General features: G+C 36.6%; 1 protein-coding gene across 11 annotated transcripts in view; it reads right to left on the bottom strand.

Annotated features, from left to right (window-relative positions):
• Positions 1-22,750, bottom strand: part of NEK1 (NIMA related kinase 1) — a 228,338-nt gene that overhangs the window by 133,087 nt on the left and 72,501 nt on the right. For 10 of the 11 annotated variants that reach the window (XM_023252678.2, XM_023252680.2, XM_023252679.2 and 7 more), the window contains one exon: positions 19,502-19,665. In XM_023252678.2, the coding sequence (XP_023108446.1) occupies positions 19,502-19,665 (164 nt within the window). Of the gene's footprint in view, positions 1-18,771; positions 18,904-19,501; positions 19,666-22,750 lie in introns of all 11 variants that reach the window. The other variant, XM_045055687.1, reaches the window with a different exon arrangement.

Genomic DNA, 22,750 nt, shown 5'->3' with positions numbered 1-22,750 from the left:
TTTACTATTTTAAATAAAAGTAAAATCTATTCTACTACTCCAAATCTTACCAAGGTTTCTCTTATATTTATTTATTCTACATATAAAATTATTTTAGATTATACTTCATTATAGAAGAATCTCAATATTTTCCAGTAGTTAAGCTTTTTTCAGAATTCTGTATCAAATATACCTAAAAACCTTCTTTCAACAATATTGAAGTAAAATTAAAGCAGCATAGCAGCAATTTCAAAAATGAAAGGAATAAAAAGTTTGTGTGAGCTTTCAAAGACAAAAAGCAATGTCTGAATTCCTTGAATATTAAAAAGTAAAATGGATAGGTTATATTACTGTATCTTTCTCTGACAATTATTAAAGAATGTAAACGTGTTAAGCTTAGGCTACAAATAAAAACTACAAGTAACAACCGTTTATTGAACATCTAATATACGTTGTGCCTGTTATTCTGTACCTAATATATACAGTGCCTTTTATATATTATGCCTGTTGTATATTTTGAGAGATAGAAAAATGAATAAAACCCAGTTCCAATAATCAGAGAACTCATAGCATAGTATCAACTGCAGTTAATTTTGGAGGTGAGTCAGAAAGATGAGCAAGTGGACTGGCTGTGCCTCTACTCAAATTTTGGCTACTAAGGCACACAAACTTCCTACAGCCTTTCTTCAAGACCATAACTAAGTTATGCTCTGAAAAATACAGGAAATAATGCACTTTCTGTCTTCCAATAGGTTTAAACACTTTCTGATTCCCATCACTGGAATTTTATAGGATTAGATAATCTCCATAGCTGGTTAAGAGCCTTTTATTATGACTGTCAGGTATGTGTAGGTAGCTAACTCTTAATCTAGTGATGAATCTGAATCATCAAATTCAGAAATGTACTTTACATAACCCCTGGTAGATTGAGTAGATTAAGAATAATGAATGAGAGAAGGGGGCCAAGATGGTGGAACAAAATGGAAGGTTTTTTTGCATCTCTCTTTCCTGAAATGCAGCCAGACCAACACTAAACTATCCTGCACACCTAGAAAACTGATTGAGGATTAACACAACAAGCTGCACAACTTGAACCACAGAACTCAGCAGGTATGCAGCATGGAGAGGTGAACTGGGGGAGAGAGAAGCTGTGGAGGGCAGGGAGCTGTCTTTGCTTGTGGAGAGAGGACAGAGACGGGGGGAAGAGTACGGGAAAAGCATCCCCCCAACAAAAGCAGTTTGAGAGAAAGAGGAAGAGTGGAAACAGCTGCAAGGGACTGAACAAAACAGGGAGAAAGGAGAAAGGAGAGAGGAGAGGGTTTAAATTCCATTAACACTCTCTAAACAGGGGAGCACAGAGTCTAAAACACCATAGCTCAATACCTGGCAGTGCTTTGGTAGGAAGGGTGAATCCCCAGGAGCAAAGAGAGAAGTCCCAGGGGTCCTCAGGTAACACAGGGAGAGGTGGTTCCCCTGATGAAACAACATTTGGTAGAGGCTGTGTGGACATCCGACAGGAAAGAGTCCCAACAGACCCCAGAGATCAGCCACATTCACTGATTTTGGAACAAGGACGTTGGGGGTGAAGCCTGGCACCAGATGTGTGTTGTGATTTGCCATAATCCCTGAAATGCTGCTGCCACATGATCACAGAAACTTTTTCTGGGGCAGGCTAGTGCCCGGCTTCAGTCTCTGAATATTGGCAGTAGCACAGTTGCACAAATGTTCCTTGGTGCAGCTGGCATCCGGCCATTGCTGGGCAAGACCCACCCCCAGAGGGTCTGAGCAGGTCAAGGCCGCAGTCCCTCAGAAGTAAAGTGTTGGTAAACACAGCCCCATCTGAGATAAAACTCAGGAGGGAGGTGCCAACTGGCAGCCTGATGGTTTGGTCACGGACAGTGTAGAAATGGGGAGTGGACAGAAGCCAGAGACAAAGGAGGGGTGCTGGTTGAGGGCAGCACAGACTTGTGAAACTAGAGACTGGGTTCCTGGGTGACACCATTTTCACTCCTCCCACGCATGAACATACACACCTACATGCGCCACAACAATCCACCCCAGTAAGCTAAGCAGTGCCATCTTGTGGAGAATGGAGCCATTAAACTAAGCCTCCCCACACCCCGAACTTGGGCCAACCACAAGTCTTGAAGAACACCATAAGTCTCTCCACCTGCTTGGTTTATGGACTGTAAAGTGCCTCATAGTTTGACTCCTAGGGGAAACTGTATGTAATTTCAATCGTATCTCATTCTGTTCACCGGTCCATCTATTCAATTTTTGTTTCCTTTTTCTTTCTTTATTGTTGAATAAAGACAGAAAAAAAATTAATTCTTTTTTCCATTTTTACATAAAAAGATTGTTCTTTAAATATTTTCTGCTGTATTTTTCACTTTTTTGTAAATTTTTAAAACTATTTTATTGTCATCATCTCCTTTTACTCTATTTTACTGTATTCATTTTCTCAAATTTTCTAATGTTTTCCTTTTTTCTCCTTTTTTTTCTTTTCATTCCCTTTTTTCTCTATTCTATCAAGCTTCTTTCAACAACCAGACCAAAACACACCTAGGATCTGGCATCCTTTATTTGATTTTTTGTGTGTTGTTTTTAATTTTTTAATTTTTATTTTTTTTTACTTTATTAATTCCTTTTCTTCCTTCAAAACGACAAAACAAAGGAATTCACCCCAAAAGAAAGAACAGGAAGAAATAACAGCCAGGTACTTAGTCAACACAGACACAAGCAAGATAGAATTTAGAATTTAGAATCTGAACAAGAATTTAGAATTACAATCGTAAGAATACTAGCTGGGGTTGAAAATAGATTAGAATCCCTTTCTGTGGAGGTAAAAGAAGTAAAAGCTAGTCGGGATGAAAGCAAAAATGCTATAACTGAGCTATTCTCGAATGTATGCAGTGGCGGCAATAACGGATGAAGCAGAGCAGCAAATCAGCAATATAAAGGACAAACTTATGGAGAATAATGAAGCAGAAAAAAAGAGGGAGACTAAGGCAAAAGAGCAGGATATAAGAATTAGATAACTTAGTGACTCACTAAAAAGGAATTAACATCAGAATCATAGGGGTCTCAAACCTTATGTGAACAAATCAGAGCAGAAAATTTTCCTAACCTGGGAAAAGACACAGACATCAAAATCCAAGAAGCACAGAGGATTCCCAATAGATTCAACAAAAACCAACCATCAACAAGGCGTATCATAGTCAAATTCACCAAATACTCAGGCAAGGAAAGATTCATGAAAGCAGCAAGGGAAAAAAAAAGTCCTTAACCTACAAGGGAAGACAGATCAGGTTTGCAGCAGACCTATCCATAGAAACTTGGCAGCCCAGAAAGGAGTGGCAGGATATATTCAGTGTGCTGAATTGGAAAAATAAGCAGCCAAGAATTCTTTATCCAGCAAGACTGTCATTAAAAATAGGAGAGATAAAAAGTTTCCCAGACAAACAAAAACTAAAGGAGTTCATGACCACTAAACCAGCCCTGCAAGAAATTTTAAGGGGGACTCTCTGAGGGAAGAAAAGATTAAAAAACAAAAAAAATAGACCAAAAGCGACAAAGACGAGAAAGGACCAGAGAACAACAACAGAAACTCCAACTCTACAGGCAATATAATGGCAATAAATTTATATTTTTCAATACTCACTCAAAACATCAATGGACTAACCACTCCAATCAAAAGACACAGAGTAATAGAAATGGATAAGAAAACAAGATCAATCTAAATGCTGTTTACAAGAGACCCATTTTAAACTTAAAGACACCTTCAGATTAAAAGGAAGGGGATGGAGAACCATCCATCATGTTAATGGACGTCAACAGAAAGCCGGAGTAGCCATACTTATATCAGACAATATAGATTTTAAAATAAACACTATAACAAGAGATGAAGAAGGGCCATATATCATAATTAAGGGGTCTATTCACCAAGAAGATCTAATAATTATAAACAATTATGCTCCAAACATGAGAGCACCCAAATATATAAATCATTTAATCACAAACATAAAGAAACTCATTGATAACACCATAATAGTAGGGGACTTCAACACCCCACTTACAACAATGGACAGATCATCTAAACAGAAAATCAACAAGGAAAGAATAGCTTTGAATGACACACTGGACCAGATGGACTTAACAGATATATTCAGAACATTTCATCCTAAAGCAGCAGAATACACATTCCTCTCGAGTGCACATGGAACATTCTCCAGAATAGATCATATACTGGGACAAAAATCAGCCCTTAACAAGTAAAAACAGATCAAGATCATACCGTGCATATTTTCAGACCACAACACCATGAAACTCAAAATCAACCATAAAAAATTTTTGGAAAAATAACAAATACTTGGAGACTAAAGAACATCCTATTCAAGAATGAATGGGCTAACCAAGAAGTTAAAAAGGAAATTAAAAAGTACAAGGAAGCCAATGAAAATGATAAAACCGCAGCCCCAAACCTCTGGGATGCAGCAAAGGAGTCATAAGAGGGAAGAATATAGCAATCCAGGCCTTACTAAAGAAGGAAGAAAGGTCTCAGATACACAACCCAACCTTCCACCTTACAGAGATGGAAAAAAGAAAAAATAAATTACAAAACCAGCAGAAGACAGGAAATAATAAATATTAGAGAAGAAATCAATGCTACTGAACCCCCCCCCCCCAAAAAAAAACCCAGTAAAACAGATCAATGAAACCAGGAGCTGTTTCTTTGAAAGAATTAACAAAATTGATAAACCCCTCACCAGTTTTATCAAAAAGAAAAAGGAAAGGACCCAAATACGTAAAATCAAGAATGAAACAGGAGAGATCACAACCAACACAGCAGAAATACAAATATAAGAGAATATTATAAGCAATTATATGCCAATAAAATAGGCAATCTGGAAGAAATGGACAAATTCCTAGAAACATATACACTAGTGAAACAGAACATCTGAACAGACCCATAACCAGTAAAGAAACAGAATTAGTAATCAAAAATCTCCCAAAAAACAAGAGTCCAAGGTCAGATGGCTTTCCAGGGGAATTCTACCAAACATTTAAGGAAGAGTTAACACCTATTCTCTTGAAGCTGTTCCAAAAAATAGAAATGGAAGGAAAACTTCCAAACTCTTTCCATGAAGCCAGCATTACCTTTATTCCAAAACCAGACGAAGACCCCACCCCACTAAAAAGGAGAACTACGGACAAATTTCCCTGATGAACACGGATGCAAAAAATCCTCAACAAGATACTAGTCAACCGATCCAACAATACATTAAAAAAATTATTTACCATGACCAAGTGGGATTTATACCTGGGATGCAGGACTGGCTCAATATCTGCAAAACAATCAATGTGACACATCATATCAATAAAAGAAACGACAAGAACCACATGATCCTCTCAACAGATGCAGAGACAGCATTTGACAAAATACAGCATCCTTTCTTGATAAAAACCCTCAAGAAAATAAGGATACAAGGATCATACCTTAAGATCATAAAAGCCATATATGAAAGACCCAACACTAATATCATCCTCAATGGAGAAAAACTAAGAGCTTACCCCCTACAGTCAGGAACACAACAGGGATGTCCACTCTCACCACTGTTATTCAACATAGTATTGGAAGTCTTAGCCTCAGCAGTCAGACAACACAAAGGAATTAAAGGCACCCAGATCGGCCAGGAAGAAGTCAAACTTTCACACTTTGCAGAGGACATGATAGTCTATATGGAAAACCCAAAAGATTCTACCAAAAAACTGCTAGAACTGATCCATGAATTCAGCAAAGTCGCAGGATATAAAATCAATTCACAGAAATCAGTTGCATTCCTATATACCAATAATGAAGCAACAGAAAGAGAAATCAAGGAATCAATCCCATTTACAATTGCACCAAAACCCATAAAATACCTAGGAATAAACATAACCAAAGAGGTGAAAAATCTATCAAAAACTTATGAAAGAATTTAAAGAACACAGAAAAAAATGGAAAAATATTCCATGCTCCTGGATTGGAAGAACAAACATTGTTAAAATGCCAATACTACCCAAAGGAATCTATTAATTCAATGCAATCCCTATCAAAATAACACTAGCATTCTTCACAGAGCAGAACAAACAACGCTAAAATTTGTATGGACCCAGAAAAGACCCCGAATAGCCAAAGCAATACTGAAAAAGAAAACCAAAGCTGGAGACATCATAGACTCGAACTTCAAGATGTATTACTAAGGTTTAATCATCAAGACAGTATGGTGCTGGCAAAAAACAAACACTCGGATCAGTGGAACAGAATAGAGAACCCAGAAACAGACCCACAAACTTATGGCCAACTAATCTTTGACAAAGCAGGAAAGAGTACCCAATGGAATAAAGACAGTCTCTTCAGCAAATGGTGCTGGGAAAACTAGACAGCAACATGCAGAAGAATGAACTTGGACCACTTTCTTACACCATACACAAAAATAAACTCAAAATGGATGAAAGACCTAAATGTAAGACAGAAAGCCACCAATATCCTAGAAAAGAAAGCAGGCAAAAACGTCTCTGACCTCAGCCACAGTAACACTTGACATGTCTGTAGAGGCAAGGGAAACAAAAGCAAAAATGAACTATCGGGACCTCATCAAAATAAAAACCTTCTGCACAGTGAAGGAAACAATCAGCAAAACTAAAAGGCAACCAACGGAATGGGAGAAGATATTTGCAAATGACATATCAGATAAAAGGTTGGTATCCAAAATCTATAAGGAACTTATCAAACTCAACATCCAAAAAACAAATGATCCAGTGAAGAAATGGGCAATAGACATGAATAGACACTTCTCCAAAGAAGACATCCAGGTGGCTAATAGACAAATGAAAAAATGCTCAACGTCACTCATCATCAAGGAAGTATAAATCAAAACCACCATGAAATACCACCTCACACCTGTCAGTTTGGCCAACATTAACAACTCAGGCAATGACAGATGTTGGCAAGGATGCGAAGAAAGAGGATCTCTTTTGCACTGCCGATGGGAATGCAAACAGGTGCAGCCACTCTGGAAAACAGTATGGAGGTTCCTCAAAAAATTAAAAATAGAACTATCCTATGACCCAGCAACTGCACTACGAGGTATTTATCCAAGGGATACAGGTATGCTGTTTCGATGGGACACATGCACCCCAATATTTATAGTAGTGCTATCAACAATAGCCAAAGTATGGAAAGAGTCCAAATGTCCATTGACGGATGAATGGATAAAAAGAAGATGTGGTGTATATATACAATGGAGTATTACTCGGCAATCAAAAACATGAAATCTTGCCATTTGCAACTATGTGGATAGAACTGGAGGGTATTATGCTAAGCAAAATTTATCAGAGAAACACAAATATCATATGACTTCACTCATATAAGGAACTTAAGATACAAAACAGATGAACATAAGGGAAGGGAAGCAAAAAATAATATAAAAACAGGGAGGGGACAAAACATAAAAGACTCTTAAATATAGAGAACAAACAGAGGGTTCCTGGAGGGGTTTTGGGAGGGGGAATGAGCTAAATGGATAAGGGGCATTAAGAAAGACACTTGCTGGAATGAGCACTGATCCCCTATACATAGGGGATCAATCACTGGAATCTACTCCTGAAATCATTATTGCAGTGTATGCTAATTTGGATGTAAATTAAAAAAAAAAAATAAAAAATACTAAAAAAAAAGAATAATGAATGAGAAATTTGTATATGCCTCTGTAGTACACATGTGCTATACTCTAGCCGTCATATTATACACTGTATAATTATAAGGTTATCTAGTCTGGATGCAACATATCTCCTACATATGTCCAGGCAAGGCTTGATTCTAGTCGGCTATAGGCCCATTATACAAGGCTGGGTCCAACAAGGGAGGATAAACTTTAAGAGAATATGATACTCGGATGTGTGATATGAAACTGTATGTCTTCCAGGCTCTTTTGGGGAGTCCTGGACGCTTACACAACCACTTGCAATTAAGTAAAATTGCTGATCTCACTGCTATGTATCCTGACCACATCTCAAACCTTTGTAGAAGTAAAACATGTTTGATTTCCCATCCTAAGATACCATGTTCAGTATGTGTCAGTCTAAACCTGCAAATGACATATAATAATACTTAGAATTATTTTACTAAAACCTGATCGTATGTATAACAGTTTTGATTTACAGATTTTCATAGTACATATATAAAGTACTATCTGTTGTATTTATTTATATCACTTATAGGTTTTGCTTCTCAAATAATCTTTTCCTGAGCTGGTTTAAATAAGCAGGTTTACGTTACTCATTGCTTCCATCACAAACTTACAACGTGCAGTAATTTTTGTTTAACATTATTTCTTTTTCCCTCTCATTTATTAAACAAATACTTATTGTCAACTATTTGCCAATATTATGTCGATCTTTGAAGATGTAAAGCTGTATAAAACAGAATTCCAGAAATGCGAGGTTGATTCGATATATACAAATCAGAGCAATAAACCTTATTAAAAGAATAACAAAAGACAAAAATTAGTTTAATTGATTCTATAGCCCCTCATAATGCTTAAAAACCTACAAACTGTCTTAATTTTTCACATGCATTTCTGTTAACTACTTCATATACACCAAAAGAAAAATCCATACTCATATTCATATTCCTCTCTAAAATAATAAAACTATACTAAACTATGGACACAAACTATTTGTGCTAGACTCATGGAGATAAGTCAGAAATAGTCAATTTATTTAATAGTGATTTTCTTCATTAAACATTATTAAGAATTCAGAGACACTTACTGTTCTAGACAAATTAAACACTCTATCTTTTGAGTTCCAAAATTATACCGCCTAAAATAAGTAAAACAGTATTCTAGATTCATAGTATAGCAATGATAATATAAATACTGTATAAACCACAATTATATAGTAATAAACTAGGAATTTGGGAAAATGCAGAGACATTAAAATGGGTTAAAAGGAAGTAATTATTCTAAGACAAACTCATTTTTTCCATCTTGAAAAAAGGGGAGGGAAAAAAGGAGTAAGTTTTTTCGTTTCCTTTTCTTATACATTTTTACATCCTTTTCTTATCCATACAAAGGCATGAATAAGTGCCAAGGTTACTTCACATCCACAGCTCAAATCTTTTACAGTAAGAGGTATTTAAAATTTTTGAAGGATGATTATGAGTGATTATTTTAAGAGGCAATAATAACACAAAAACATGTAACAATCTAGGTAGAAGAAATAATCAGAGAAATAAAAAATGAGTCAGTGTGGTTTAAGGTAGAAGAGCTAGGATGGCACAGAGTTAATGAGATAGGAAAAGGATATATGGGGTTTATTCATTAAGTTTCCTCCTCTGTTCCGTGGCATAACGTCTATCTGATGGAATGGAATCGGTGTGAGCTTTACTCAAATTAAATGATACAATACAGAGAAAAAGACTTGGAAAAGTAAAAGCATCTATAAAACACAAATGTTAAGAGGCGCTCAATAGTTTTATAAAATGGTCTTACATGGCTGAAGCTCTAATATTAAAAAGTTAATTGAATGGAAGTTCATCCTTTGCAACAAATGTACCACTCTGGTGGGGGATGGTGATAAGGGGGAAGGCTATGCATATGGGGGGACAGGGATAATATATAGGAAATCTCTGTACCTTCTCCCTCAGTTTTGCTGTGAACCTAAAATTGCTCTAAAATAAGGAAGTCTTTTTTAAAAAATCTAATTGAAGAGGTATGTTAAGACATAAGACACAGATATAAGCAAAGTCAGACTGGCCAGAGTTGCTGATGATAAGGGAAGAGGAAAGATAAGTGAAGTCATAAAGGAGCAGGCAAATGTGGGCATTGCAAAATATAAGAAAAAGAGAATGTGAAAGAGTTGTGTATAAATTTCAGTTTGCTGATTCAGTTTGAATTAGGGAAAAGAACTGACCAGGAACAACAATGACATACAAATTTTAATAAAACCAGATGCTTTGACAATGTTCTTTAATGCCAATGACCACTAAAAAGTACAAGGCAAAAGAATCATAATATTTAAATTGGAGGAGACCTTAAGTATTAACTAGTCTAACTTCTTTTTTTTTTTAATTTTTTTTTAACGTTTATTTATTTTTGAGACAGAGAGAGACAGAGCATGAACGGGGGAGGGGCAGAGAGAGAGGGAGACACAGAATCGGAAGCAGGCTCCAGGCTCCGAGCCATCAGCCCAGAGCCCATGCGGGGCTCGAACTCACGGACCGTGAGATCGTGACCTGAGCTGAAGTCGGACGCTTAACCGACTGAGCCACCCAGGCGCCCCTAACTAGTCTAACTTCTTGCTGAATAAACCATTCCTCTAGTCCCACCTGGATATACCTGGCACATGGCCATTCAAAGCTCTAGTTTAATAGTTTCAGCTTGAGGACATTCACTAAATTGCATGATGGTCCACCCATTGAACAGCCCTCATAATTAGCTAAAATCTGTTTGTCTACTTCTCCTAGTCATAGTAATTCTACACTGTGGAAATATATAAATAAGTCTGATTCTTCTTCTACGTGAAAAGCCATCCAATTCTTCCAAGCTTCCTCCTTTAAGTATATTTTCTTAAATGGTGGATGGATTCTCCCAGCTCCTTTAATTTTCCTAATAAATAATCCGCACTAAAGTCAACATGGCACAACAGTTAAATGAGTGAACTCTGGAAACAAACTGTCCACTTTCAAATGCTAGTTTTACTAATAAACAGTTATGTGGCCTCCAACATATTATTTGTTTATGCAGTGCCTCAATTTCTCCATCTGTAAAATAGGGAGAATAATAATACCTGCTCCACAGCATTGGTGATAAATAAATAAGTAAATACCATAGGCACTTGCCATTATTCATAGTAGTTATGTTCTAAAAAGTCACCATGAGTACTGAATTAGAGAATACTGAATCATTATCCCCTAGGAGAAATACAGGGTTATGTTCCTGCTAGCCTCTTATTACAACATCTTTGACAATGGATTGATATATAACATTGTTTTATGTGTGTTTCTATTTAAAGATACTTTATTCAATGTATACAGCCTGAATTCTCAGCCAATAACACCATAACTCACATTGGAGCAAAGCTCATTTGACACAAATAATTCCTCCACAAGGCACATCATAACCTTTCTGCACGTAGGAACACCAGACAACACTTCAACACTGTGTTTGAGGGCCATTTTAAACAGTGAAATCACCAAGAATATGCACACAAGTGTAAAAAAAAAAATGTGAATACAACACAAAAAACACATTTGTGTATGAGTGCTGAAACAAGAAAGCAGAACATTGTCTTTTCAACCTCAGCTTGGAATATGTGCATTGGGTGCCTCAAATTTTTTGCTGCTCTGTGCGTGTCCATGAATGACCATGAAAGCACTGGGAGTATTGATTGTGGGGTTATGCATAAATTTTAGCAAGTAGTCAAATTCACAAACACACAATCCATAAGTAATAAGAATTCACTATATATGTAAATTACTTGAAAGTGGTCCTGGAAGGAAGTGTCCAATTAAATATTAGCTCCTATTTTTATTATCGTTATCCTTACAAATCACTATTTTTATAGGTATCTAGTGTGTCAATACCCTTTTGTGTAACCAGTATAGAATACAGTGAAAACTTCAACTCCTCTACTACTTTAATTTTATATATTTTAAAAACTTCTTGGCGTGCCTGGGTGGCTCAGTCAGTTGAGCGTCTGACTTTGTCTCAGGTCATGATCTCACAATTTGTGAGTTTGAGCCCAGCGTCGGGCTCTCTGCTGTCAGCACAGAGCGTGCTTCTGATCTTCTGTCCCTCTATCTCTCTGTCCCTCCTCTCTTTGTGCTCTCTCTCTCTCTCTCTCAAAAGTAAACATTTATTTTTTTTTAATTTTTTTTTTAACATTTATTTATTTTTGAGACAGAGAGAGCATGAACAGGGGAGGGTCAGAGAAAGAGGGAGACACAGAATCCGAAACAGGCTTCAGGCTCCGAGCTGTCAGCACAGAGCCCGATGCGGGTCTCGAACCCACTGACCGCGAGATCATGACCAGAGCCGACATCGGACGCCCAACCGACTGAGCCACCCAGGCGCCCCAAAAGTAAACATTTAAAAAAGAAAACTTCTTGGGGCACCTGGGTGGCTCAGTTGGTTAAGCATCCGACTCTTGGTTTCAGCTCAGGTCATAATCTCACAGTTCTTGAGTTCGAGCCCTGTGTCGGGCTCTGTGCTGCCAGCACAGAACCTGCTTGGGATTCTCTCTCTCCCTCTCGCTCTCTGCCCCTCCCCCACTGGCTCACTGGTGCTCCTCTTTCTTTCTTCCTCTCTCTAAAATAAATAAATAAACATTAAAAAACAAAACAAAAAAAACACTTCAGCTCTTAAAAAGCTACTGGTACTGGAAGGGGCACTATCATATACTGTTAGAATGAACATAAATTGGTAGTTTTTCCAGCCAGAAATTTAATAATATTTAGTTAATAAATGCATTTAGTTAAATAAATTTGATAAACATATTAATGTTTATTTCTAGGATCTTTACCAAGAACATAACTGACCAACTCCTTTAACCCACTAACTGCCCTTCTAAGATTCTATTACACAGAAATGAGAAACATAAAGTTTGGCAAAAAATATTCCAAAAAAGTGAAAAATTACAAATGATGGATAAATTATGGTAATTCAGGCACTGGAATCTTACAGACATCAAAATTCCCTTGCAAATGATTTCAGCATGGGAAAATGCTATAGTAAAAAATGTTAGATTAAAAAAAAACCCCACCAGATACAAATTTGTATACATGACTTGATCTCCAGTGACTAAGGAAAAATATATGACGAAAAAGTGCAAGAAAAAAAGATCAAAGTCTTCACAGTAACTGCCTCTGTAGACAGCAGTAGTGATTTCCATTCCTGCTTCCTAAAACCCTCCTATACTTCACAGTTTTTCCAAAACACCTGTATCACTTCGGCAAGCAGAAAGGCTAGACAAAAAAGCCACTTGTGACTTTCCTTTTCCCATGAGCAAACAGGGGAGAAAAGAGGGATGAATGTTTGGTTAAGAATCCTATAAAAGGGATGTGACAAGATAGTTAGCTTCTAGTATTTTTAAAACAGGAAATATGTGAGCAGCTCTGAACTAAGCAAAGGAAGCAGTATTAAAGGGGGACTTGAGGATAACAAGGAAAAAAAGGAGTAAATGCCTTTGAGTAAAGCAAAACATTGAGGGGCAAAGACAACAGCTTAAGTATGAGGGAGGAGTAAAAGTTGTTGATCCATTTAATAGGATATATATGTAAATATGAGACACTGGGTATTAGTAAGCATAGAATTAGGAGAATATCACACACACAGTAGTTAAATCTTCTCCTTACCAATGATGACTAGGTATAAAAGATAAGGGCAAAGACAAGAAAAGAAAAGAAGAAAGAAAGAAAAAGAAAAAGAAGAAAGATAAGAGCCTTTGTTTTTTTAAGTTTATTTGTTTTGAAAGAGAGAGCACATGAGCAGGGGAGGGGAGAAAGAAAGGGAGAATCCCTAGTTCGATGCAAGCCTTGATCACACAAACTGCAAGATCATGACCTGAGCTGAAATCAAGAGCCAGCCACTCAACCAACTGAGCCACCCAGGTGTCCCCAAAAATAAGGGCATTTAAATTCTTATAGCACAATTATACCAGCTTGAAGGCTTTTCTATTATTTTTCTTTTTCATTTACAAGGAGTTTGCAAGAGAGAAGCAAACCTTTGAAACATGTTTAAACTTGCTTCTTTTCCCCTAATTTAACCTATGTGAATATATCCTCTACGGGATCTGAAATTAAAAGAAATAAATTGGACAACTCAGTATTAAACTGTAAAATCAACACACTAAAAAAAGGGGGGGGGAGCTGTAAAGCTACCCTATTGGGAGACAAAGGCAAGGTTTTGTTGAGACCCGATTGCATTAATATGTACAAAAAAAAAAAAAAAAAAAAAAAAACTTGAGATGATAGTATTAGATGCAAAAGTAATGGTGAGAGAGATGAAGGATACCCAAAAAGCTCCCCCTGCAACCATCCAAGCAATGACCAAGGGAGGAGATGCTCAACTCAGCCTCGAGACCTCTTCATACAGGCCTATTTCTACTATACAGACTCATATGTCAAGATGTGAGAGCACCCCAAAGGACCAACTAATTCAGGCTCAGAACAGCAGTTGTGACTAGCGAGTGTTCATTCTCTGAGCAGTGGTATTCTATCACTAATTTTTAATAGTTGTCAACAATATAAAGAAATGACTACATATTTTCTACAAATCCAAATTTATTTAATCCAAAAGGATAATCTATATTCTAAGATGGCATCAATCTACATTTTTCACATCAAAATGTCCATTCTTTTATCAAAGGATGGAATTAGGGCTGATAAATTTTTTAAAATGAACTTGGCAAAATTAAAAGGTAGTAGAATTCCTCAAGCAGGTCCTTTATTTTATTTTATTTTATTGTATTGTATTGTATTGTATTTTATTTAGCTAGTAAATAAATCCAATCTAAACGAAAGCCAGAATAATGAATAGTTATTAGCCAGGCAAAATGGGCACAGGCAAAGTCATGCTAGGCAGAGGGAGCAGGAGATGCAAAGGAACAAGGATGAGAAAACACATGTCTTTTACTTCTCCACTCCCAGAAGTACAGAAAGAGGGAGCACAAAAATAAGGAGTATACAGGCCTCTATGAGACCTTGTAGGCCATTTAAAGGCTATTATTTGATCCAGGGGCCAAGGAAGGGTCATTAGCTCAATTTCTCTCAATGTGTGCTATTTATAAACCTTTTCTAGGTATAAATTTTTTGGTCAGATAATTTTTCAGACTCAAAAGTTCATCAAATTTATTCCTGTTAAATTATATCTAATTCAGGTTCATAGTAGCTCTGGTCTACTGAGATTATTTTGTTTCCTGATCAATCATACCACACATTTACTATTTCTTTCCACTTTACATCTTCTGGAAATGTGATGACTGTATCCTTTAAATGTTTTTTAATGCACCCCTTAAAAATGAAGATTAGTTTGAGGAGGACAAGCCTCTACATATTTTTATTTGGATGACATGAAAATACCGACCAGCAGCCTCTGCATGTAATTCTTTAACCAGTTACTAATCCACCTAACAATCTTTATTTATATTTCTTCACCTTATCTACATTGAGACACCCTGGCAACAATAAATTGCTTTGGTTCACCTACTCTACGAGGTATCTAATTTTTTCACAATGCTTCTAGACCAACAGAAATACCTAGTAGTTCCATTTACTAATTAATTACTACCAAACTGTTTTGAGTAGTGGTCTGTGCTTTGTCCAACAGATGTAGTTGTGTTTCCCTTCAAAATTATAAAATATCCATGGCACTATGATGCTCCAGTTTGCCTCACCACACAGTTTGAGAACTAAAGTTCTAGCCTATAATCCTAAAAAACAAAACAAAACAAAACAAAACAAAACAACTTGACATAATATATTCTGTGTGGATTTATACTTTGTCCAAGTGATTGCTACTTCCTCCTAAGATGTTTGCAGGCATCACTTTTAACCTTGCCAGGGATCAATATGAAGAAAACTGGTCTAGTTTATAGACTATGTTTTTTGAAAATTATATGACACTTGATGATCTTTGGTTGTCGGCCAATTCTTCTGTTTTCCATATCCTCAAACAAAACCAAAATAAATTCACTGAGTATATATGAAACTTAATGCAATCCTTGGCATCATCTTTAATGTTAACCCAATATTTTAAAATTTTATAACCAACCAAAGCAATAACTTTTTACCTTATTCACTAGTAGTATCTTGAGTAGTATCTTCATAAGAGTGTTTAAGAAGAATTCTACCGTCAGATAGATTTAGTTTAAATCCGAACTCTTGATTTCTTACTAGCTGCCTGACTATGCATAAGTTTTAAATCTCTATAAATTCTAATTTCTTCATTTTTACTAAAAGAATAATAACTAATTCATAGGGTTGCTGTAATGAATAAATATAACTTGATGTACAATAAGAGTTCAATAATACCTACCATCAATAATAACAATAAATTCATGCAACATAAGAAAATGCATACTATATATCTGAATACCACTAAGCCAACAGAGTTGACACAAATGAAATAAAAATGATCTTATAACCACAAATGATTTAAAAACTGAAAATTAAAATAGTGAAAATATATCTAATGCAAAACAAAGATTGAATGGAAGATGTGGTATATTGGAAGAAGCAACTGAGAAACAGAGCCATTTAAGACAATTTGAAACTCAAATATATGCAAACATTTCAAGGTTATAATAGGAATTGGATGCAAATGGCCCAACCTAGTGCAGTTTGTCATTCCAAGTGTGCAGAATCAAGAAACATTGTGGAAGATGAACAGTGTGAAGAAACATAACATGGTTTTCTCTATTTTCTTTATACTATCATGTGGGAAACAAAGGCAAATGAAAAATTAAATTTCCTTACAGCTTATAGCCCATTGACAAGTCCTTCAAACAGGCAGAGTAACATTCCTCTAGGAACTCAGCTGCCTTGATGATGACACTTTGCTAAGGGTGAAAGGCAATCTTAGCTTAACATTATCCTGACCTCCAGGATCCTGTAAGTCTACTTTAACGTATAAAAATTCCCTTGGAAACTTTTTATCTCAACCACCCTCCCAACATATATGTTGGCAATCATACTCTAAGCTTATGGCCCCCTGATATAAATCTGAAAGGTCTCATGACTGAGTTTTTACTAAACAGTAATAAATGACCTTTTCCTAACATCAGCTATCCCCCTCAAGGTCCTAGAAACCTTGTTTCCAAAATACCTTAGATTTACACTATTCCTAAGCCCACTTGTCACAACCCCAGTGCAGATCTTTCTGCTCACAGGTCTTATTTCCGTATTTTAATAAAACCACCTTTTTACACTGAAGATGTCTCAAGAATTCTTTCTTAGCCATCAGCTCAGAACCCCAACATTTTCTACATCATACTATACATATTTATTTTAGATTTGATTAATATAAAACTAAATAAAGCCAAATTTTATACTATAAAGATAAATAACACCACAGGATAAAAGCCATGAACAAAATTTGCTTTCTCATTTCATAAAAAAAAAAAAAATGCTTATTTGTGAGTAAGTAGCCTTCCTCTCTCAAAAACAGAATCTACAATTAGCTTAATACTTCAGGCTAGTGTATATAATTCATAAAATTAATTTATGTTCACCTCAATTATTTACCTCTGCTCACCTACATTTAAATCATCTTCTATAACTGGGGGGGATCATAAAGATTTTTATTACATTCGAAAGGATTCTCCTTAAAATGACAAGAAGAAGGCAATATAACTAAATTTTCACAAAATGGTATCTGCTCTTTTTTATATACATGTTCTATTTTTTTTTTTACATTTTTTAAGTTTATTTATTTATTTTGAGAGACAGAGCGAGCACAAGCTGGGGAGGGGCAGAGAGAGGGAGAGACAAAATCACAAGCAGGCTCCACAGCATTAGCACAAAGCCTGATGCAGCGCTCGAGCTCACAAACCGTGAGATCATGACCTGAGTCGAGCCGAAGAGCAGATGCTTAACTGACTATGCCACCCAAGTGCCCCAGTATCTGCTCCTTTTTAACCATTTTATAGAAGAAATGGGAATATCTAAGGAAACACATATGCATCTTTTTAAGTTTATTTATTTATTTTGGGAGAGAGAGTGAGAGAGAGAGAGAGAGAGATCCTTTGTGTATAAGCATGTGTAGGGGAAAAGCAGAGAGAGAGGGAGAGAGAGAGAATCCAAAATAGGCTCCATGCTGTCAGCACAGAGCCCAATATGGGGCTTGAACTCACAAACTGCGAGATCATGACCTGACCCGAAACCAAGGGCCAGATGCTTAACTGAGTGAACCACCAAGATGCCCCATAAACATGTGTGCATTCTTTTCTTTTTTCTTAAATTTTTTTTTCAACGTTTATTTATTTTTGGGACAGAGAGAGACAGAGCATGAACGGGGGAGGGGCAGAGAGAGAGGGAGACGCAGAATCGGAAACAGGCTCCAGGCTCTGAGCCATCAGCCCAGAGCCCGACGCAGGGCTCGAACTCCCGGACCGCGAGATCGTGACCTGGCTGAAGTCGGACGCTTAACCGACTGCGCTACCCAGGCGCCCCATCATGTGTGCATTCTTAAGACAAAAGGAACCATGCAAATTAAAATTACTGACTGCTATCACATTAAGTTAATTCAATGGATGAAAAAGAAAAATCTGATGAACAGGATCACACAGAGCCATAAATCAGAGATGAATATAAAGAGAAAACAAGCACAAACAACAAAGAGAAAAAAGTGGGATTCTAAGTGATATGGGAAAAAAAAAACAAAAAAAGCATACTTTGAAATTTTGCATAAAGTGTGATTCCATTTAAATATATTCAGATTTATTTAAAGCAAGTGGGTGAAATTATTATAACCATATGTTGGCTCAAAGTTATCACATGTTCTTTTACATATGCTCAGACTATAACATATAAATAAGCTACAAAAATTAGGCTGAAATGAAAAAGCTGCATGTTTGCCACATGCAGTCAAAGGCCAAATTTGTACCTAAGAAAATTACTGCATCTAAAAGGCAAAGACATATTCTGTGTAATCAATACAGAAAACATCTGAAAAGTATAAGTACTAAGCTATACATGACATAAAACAAAATTACACGTGAGGATGAATTTATGGATCATCATAGTTCAGCCTGTTTGTATTGGCTTGTTTAGATACAATCTTCAATCTTTTCAAAGATTTTCTAATAGCATCAGGATTTGGGAAATGGTGATGACCTATAGCCCCATTAGGAAATCCTAGATGTAGTCCAGGTGAAATTCCTCTGTAGATAAACATGCACAGTTGGTGTGGGAAACATAGGCAGAAGGAAATGATAGATAAAATTAAATTTCCTTATAACCTGCAGCCCACTGACAAATACTTGAGACAGGCAGAGTAGGACATTCCTCCATGAACTCCCAACTGACTTTTTTTTTTATATGAAATTTATTGTCAAATTGGTTTCCATACAACACCCAGTGCTCATCCCAACAAGTGCCCTCCTCAATGCCCATCACCCACTTTCCCCTCTCTTCCACCCCCCATTATTTAATGCTTTGCTAGAGGGGAAAACAACTTTAGCTTCACAATAGCTAGGCCACCAGTATTCTATAAGTCTTCCTTTTGGAAACCTCCCCTTGCCTTTACCTCCTCCAACTTCCAGGTATGTAATCAATCTCTCCTCACAATCCCAAGGGAGCTTTTTCTGCCCAGGGGTCCTATTCGCGTGCTTTAATAAAACCAACTCTTTTCACCGAAGACTTCTCAAGAATTCTTTCTTGGCCTTTGTCTCCAAACCCCAACAATTTTCCACATCACAATGACTTTTATTATTTTCTCTGAAGCAAAGCATAAGCAACTTCTGCAGAACATAGCCATACCTTTCTGGATGTCTTCGGCCATATATTTCTCCTTTCCATTTAGTTTGATTATCTTCTGCTCTTTGCTGTTGCATTTGATCAAAAATAGCATGATAATGTTCATACTGTCCTCTAGAAGAAAAAGGTGACGGAGCCACAGCCCCTCCACTGCCAAAAAAGGGAGCCTAGGAATTAAACAAACAGCTCTCACATGTTTATCTCATAAGACCCAAAAGATCTATACTACCTTCAAAAGAAAAAAATTATTTCAACACTTGACTTTTAAAAAGCAATGACCTAATTTGAACATATTAATAAACATACAGCTTAAAGCAAAATGTTTTCCTACTGTGTTATAACCATTAACAATCAAAAAGTAGCCTACCTTGTTACTAAGAATAAAGTATAATTTAACAAACAAAAGTATAAAAAGCCACTAAAGTTACATAAATATTGAAAAGTCTGGTCTTAATAAGTTTTGAAACAAGTTTCTAGTACACATTTTATGGTACCATTCTATTAAGTTTAAAATATGTATAGCTCATATGTAAGGTAGAGCCTACCTTTATAACACTCAAAAGTATACTTAACAAAAACATTTACATATGGCATTTAATAGATCTCAAATCCCTCAACAAACAGTAAAGACACAAACACCACTGAAACATAGTCTAGATGTAAAATACAGCAAAACATTTTATCTATCCTTAATTAGTTTATAAACACGTTGGGAAACAAAGCACAAAACTAGAAAACGATTTCCTGCCTGTGGTAAATGAATGGTAGCAGGCACACTTTAAAGTAGTTAAGTACTGAAGCTGACTTTCACAAAACAGAAAAAGCTTATCAGAAGTAAAAATTCCTCAAAAAAAAAAAAAAAAATGGCACTGGAGAAAGATACTGTTCAATCCAGCCTTGAAAGCAATACAACAGAGAGATTAAATGATTCAATATGAGCCAGGGTACTAAAGTAAAAATGAGCTATGTATGTATAATATTTGAGTGTTGACAGCAGGAGGAGGAAGAAAGTATGCAAACAAATAGGATTAGAAGGCAGGCATCAGTCACAAGAGGCTGGTATCTCTAACTGCTATCAAGCCTGGGTGTTTGAGTTCATATAATAAACAACAACAGAAAGCATTTATAAATTTTCTGACAGGTGTAGAATACGAAAACTGTTTTTAAGAAGGTGAGTCATATTATGCATGATAAAGAGGAATGGGAGAGAGAAGAAGGTAGAGGAACTAATCAGAAGGCTTACTACACTGACACCAAGCCACAAACCTAGGAGCAAAGAAAGGCAATTAGTGAAAAAGGGGAGGGACTTGTGGATTCTCTACAGGAATAACACAGGGTAAGGGCAGATTTATAAGGCCACAACCACTGAGACATAAGAACTTAAGCATGTGGAAAACTCAGAAAACAGATGTCAGACAAGGATAAGAGTTAAAAGTAAATGTGTAATGCTGCATAAGTCATGGTGAAAAAATTTCACTACCAAGAGGAAATGCAGAGGTCAACAATACTGAAAATAAAACTCAAAGGACTAAAGTTGAGTGGTAGCATTTAAAAATCCATTTTGGGGGTGCCTGGGTGGCTCAGTCAGTTGAGCGTCCGACTTCAGCTCAGGTCATGATCTGATGGCTCGTGAGTTCAAGCCCCACATTGGGCTCTGTGCTGACAGCTCAGAGCCTGGAGCCTGCTTCAGATTCTGTGTCTCCCTCTCTCTCTGCCCCTGACCCACTCGCATTCTGTCTCTCTCAAAAATAAATAAACATTAAAAAAATATTTTTTTAAATAAATAAAAACCTGTTTTGGGGGCGCCTGGATGGCTCGCTCAGTCGGTTGAGTGACCGACTCTTGATTTCAGCTCAGGTCATGATCCCAGGGTCATGGGATGGAGCCCCACACTGGTTAAGATTAAGATTCTCTCAGGGGCGCCTGGGTGGCGCAGTCGGTTAAGCGTCCGACTTCAGCCAGGTCACGATCTCGCGGTCCGTGAGTTCGAGCCCCGCGTCAGGCTCTGGGCTGATGGCTCGGAGCCTGGAGCCTGTTTCCGATTCTGTGTCTCCCTCTCTCTCTGCCCCTCCCCCGTTCATGCTCTGTCTCTCTCTGTCCCAAAAATAAAATAAAAATCCTTGAAAAAAAAGGAAAAAAAAAATTAAAAAAAAAAAAAAAAAGATTCTCTCTCCCTCTCACCCTTCCCCACTCAGGCATGAGTGTGAGTGTACACATTCTCTCGCATTGAAAAAAAAAAAAAAAACAGTTAAAAAAATAAAAAAACCTTTCTTGTGTTTTCTTGTGTGAAATGATGAGAATAGAAGTCAGAACACTGACAAGTAAAGTAAAAGAAGAACTTCTAAGCAATAATTTCTGAAGGAAGAAATCTGGCAAAGAAATGATGCAAAGAAAACTACTGGAATCAAATAACAAAAAATTTCAGTGTACCCACTGAGATAAAATTTGTGTCAACATTTTGACACGGTAAGTTGCATACATTATAAGAAAGCATGAGTTTTTTAAAAACCAGCCTAAGATGACTACAGATAAGATGTTTGAGTAGCAAGAGATGAAAGTTGTCAGAAATAGGAAGATAACTAATTAGGCAGGAAACTCCATTAAAGCAGTCCTTACACATATCTTCAAAAGTGCATCCCAAGGCAAGAATCAGAATCAGAATTCTGATAAAAGGCAGTTGTATCTCCTATGAGATTGGCTACTCTCTGAGTTTAGTCTAGTGCTAATATCACCTTGACCTGAATTTGAGTCTTCTAATGTTTCTCTTTAGCAAAAATGAAAAGTATGCTAACATCTCTGAAGATGTTTATATTGAAAACAATGCTGAAAATACTGTACTAGAATACTGATACAATATTGTCTTTCAAAAATCACCTTCTTCCCTAATTATAAGCATATGTTAATGAGTTTTGACAAATATATACACCTGTATAACCACTACCACAATCAAAAGCATATCTGTCACCCTAAATGATCTTTGTTCCTTTGCAGTCAATGTCCCCTCATTCCAACAACCACTGATCTGCTCTCTGTTATAGACTAGACTGCCTTTTGTATAATTTCATATAAATGAAATCCTACAATATGTACTCTTCTGTCTGGCTTCTTTAACTCAGTATAATGTTTTTGATTGATCCATGTTGTTGCGTGTATTAACAGGCTATTCATTTTTATTGCTGAGTAGTATTCCAATGTGTTTTTCCTGCAATATAGTTTCAAACCACTGATATGCCTCTTACACATTATGATTAC

This window comes from Felis catus, chromosome B1 (genome assembly GCF_018350175.1).
Source record: "Felis catus isolate Fca126 chromosome B1, F.catus_Fca126_mat1.0, whole genome shotgun sequence".
Classification (NCBI taxonomy): domain Eukaryota; kingdom Metazoa; phylum Chordata; class Mammalia; order Carnivora; family Felidae; genus Felis; species Felis catus.
Note: the sequence above shows the minus strand (reverse complement) of the source record. Positions and strands in the feature narration are given on the sequence as shown.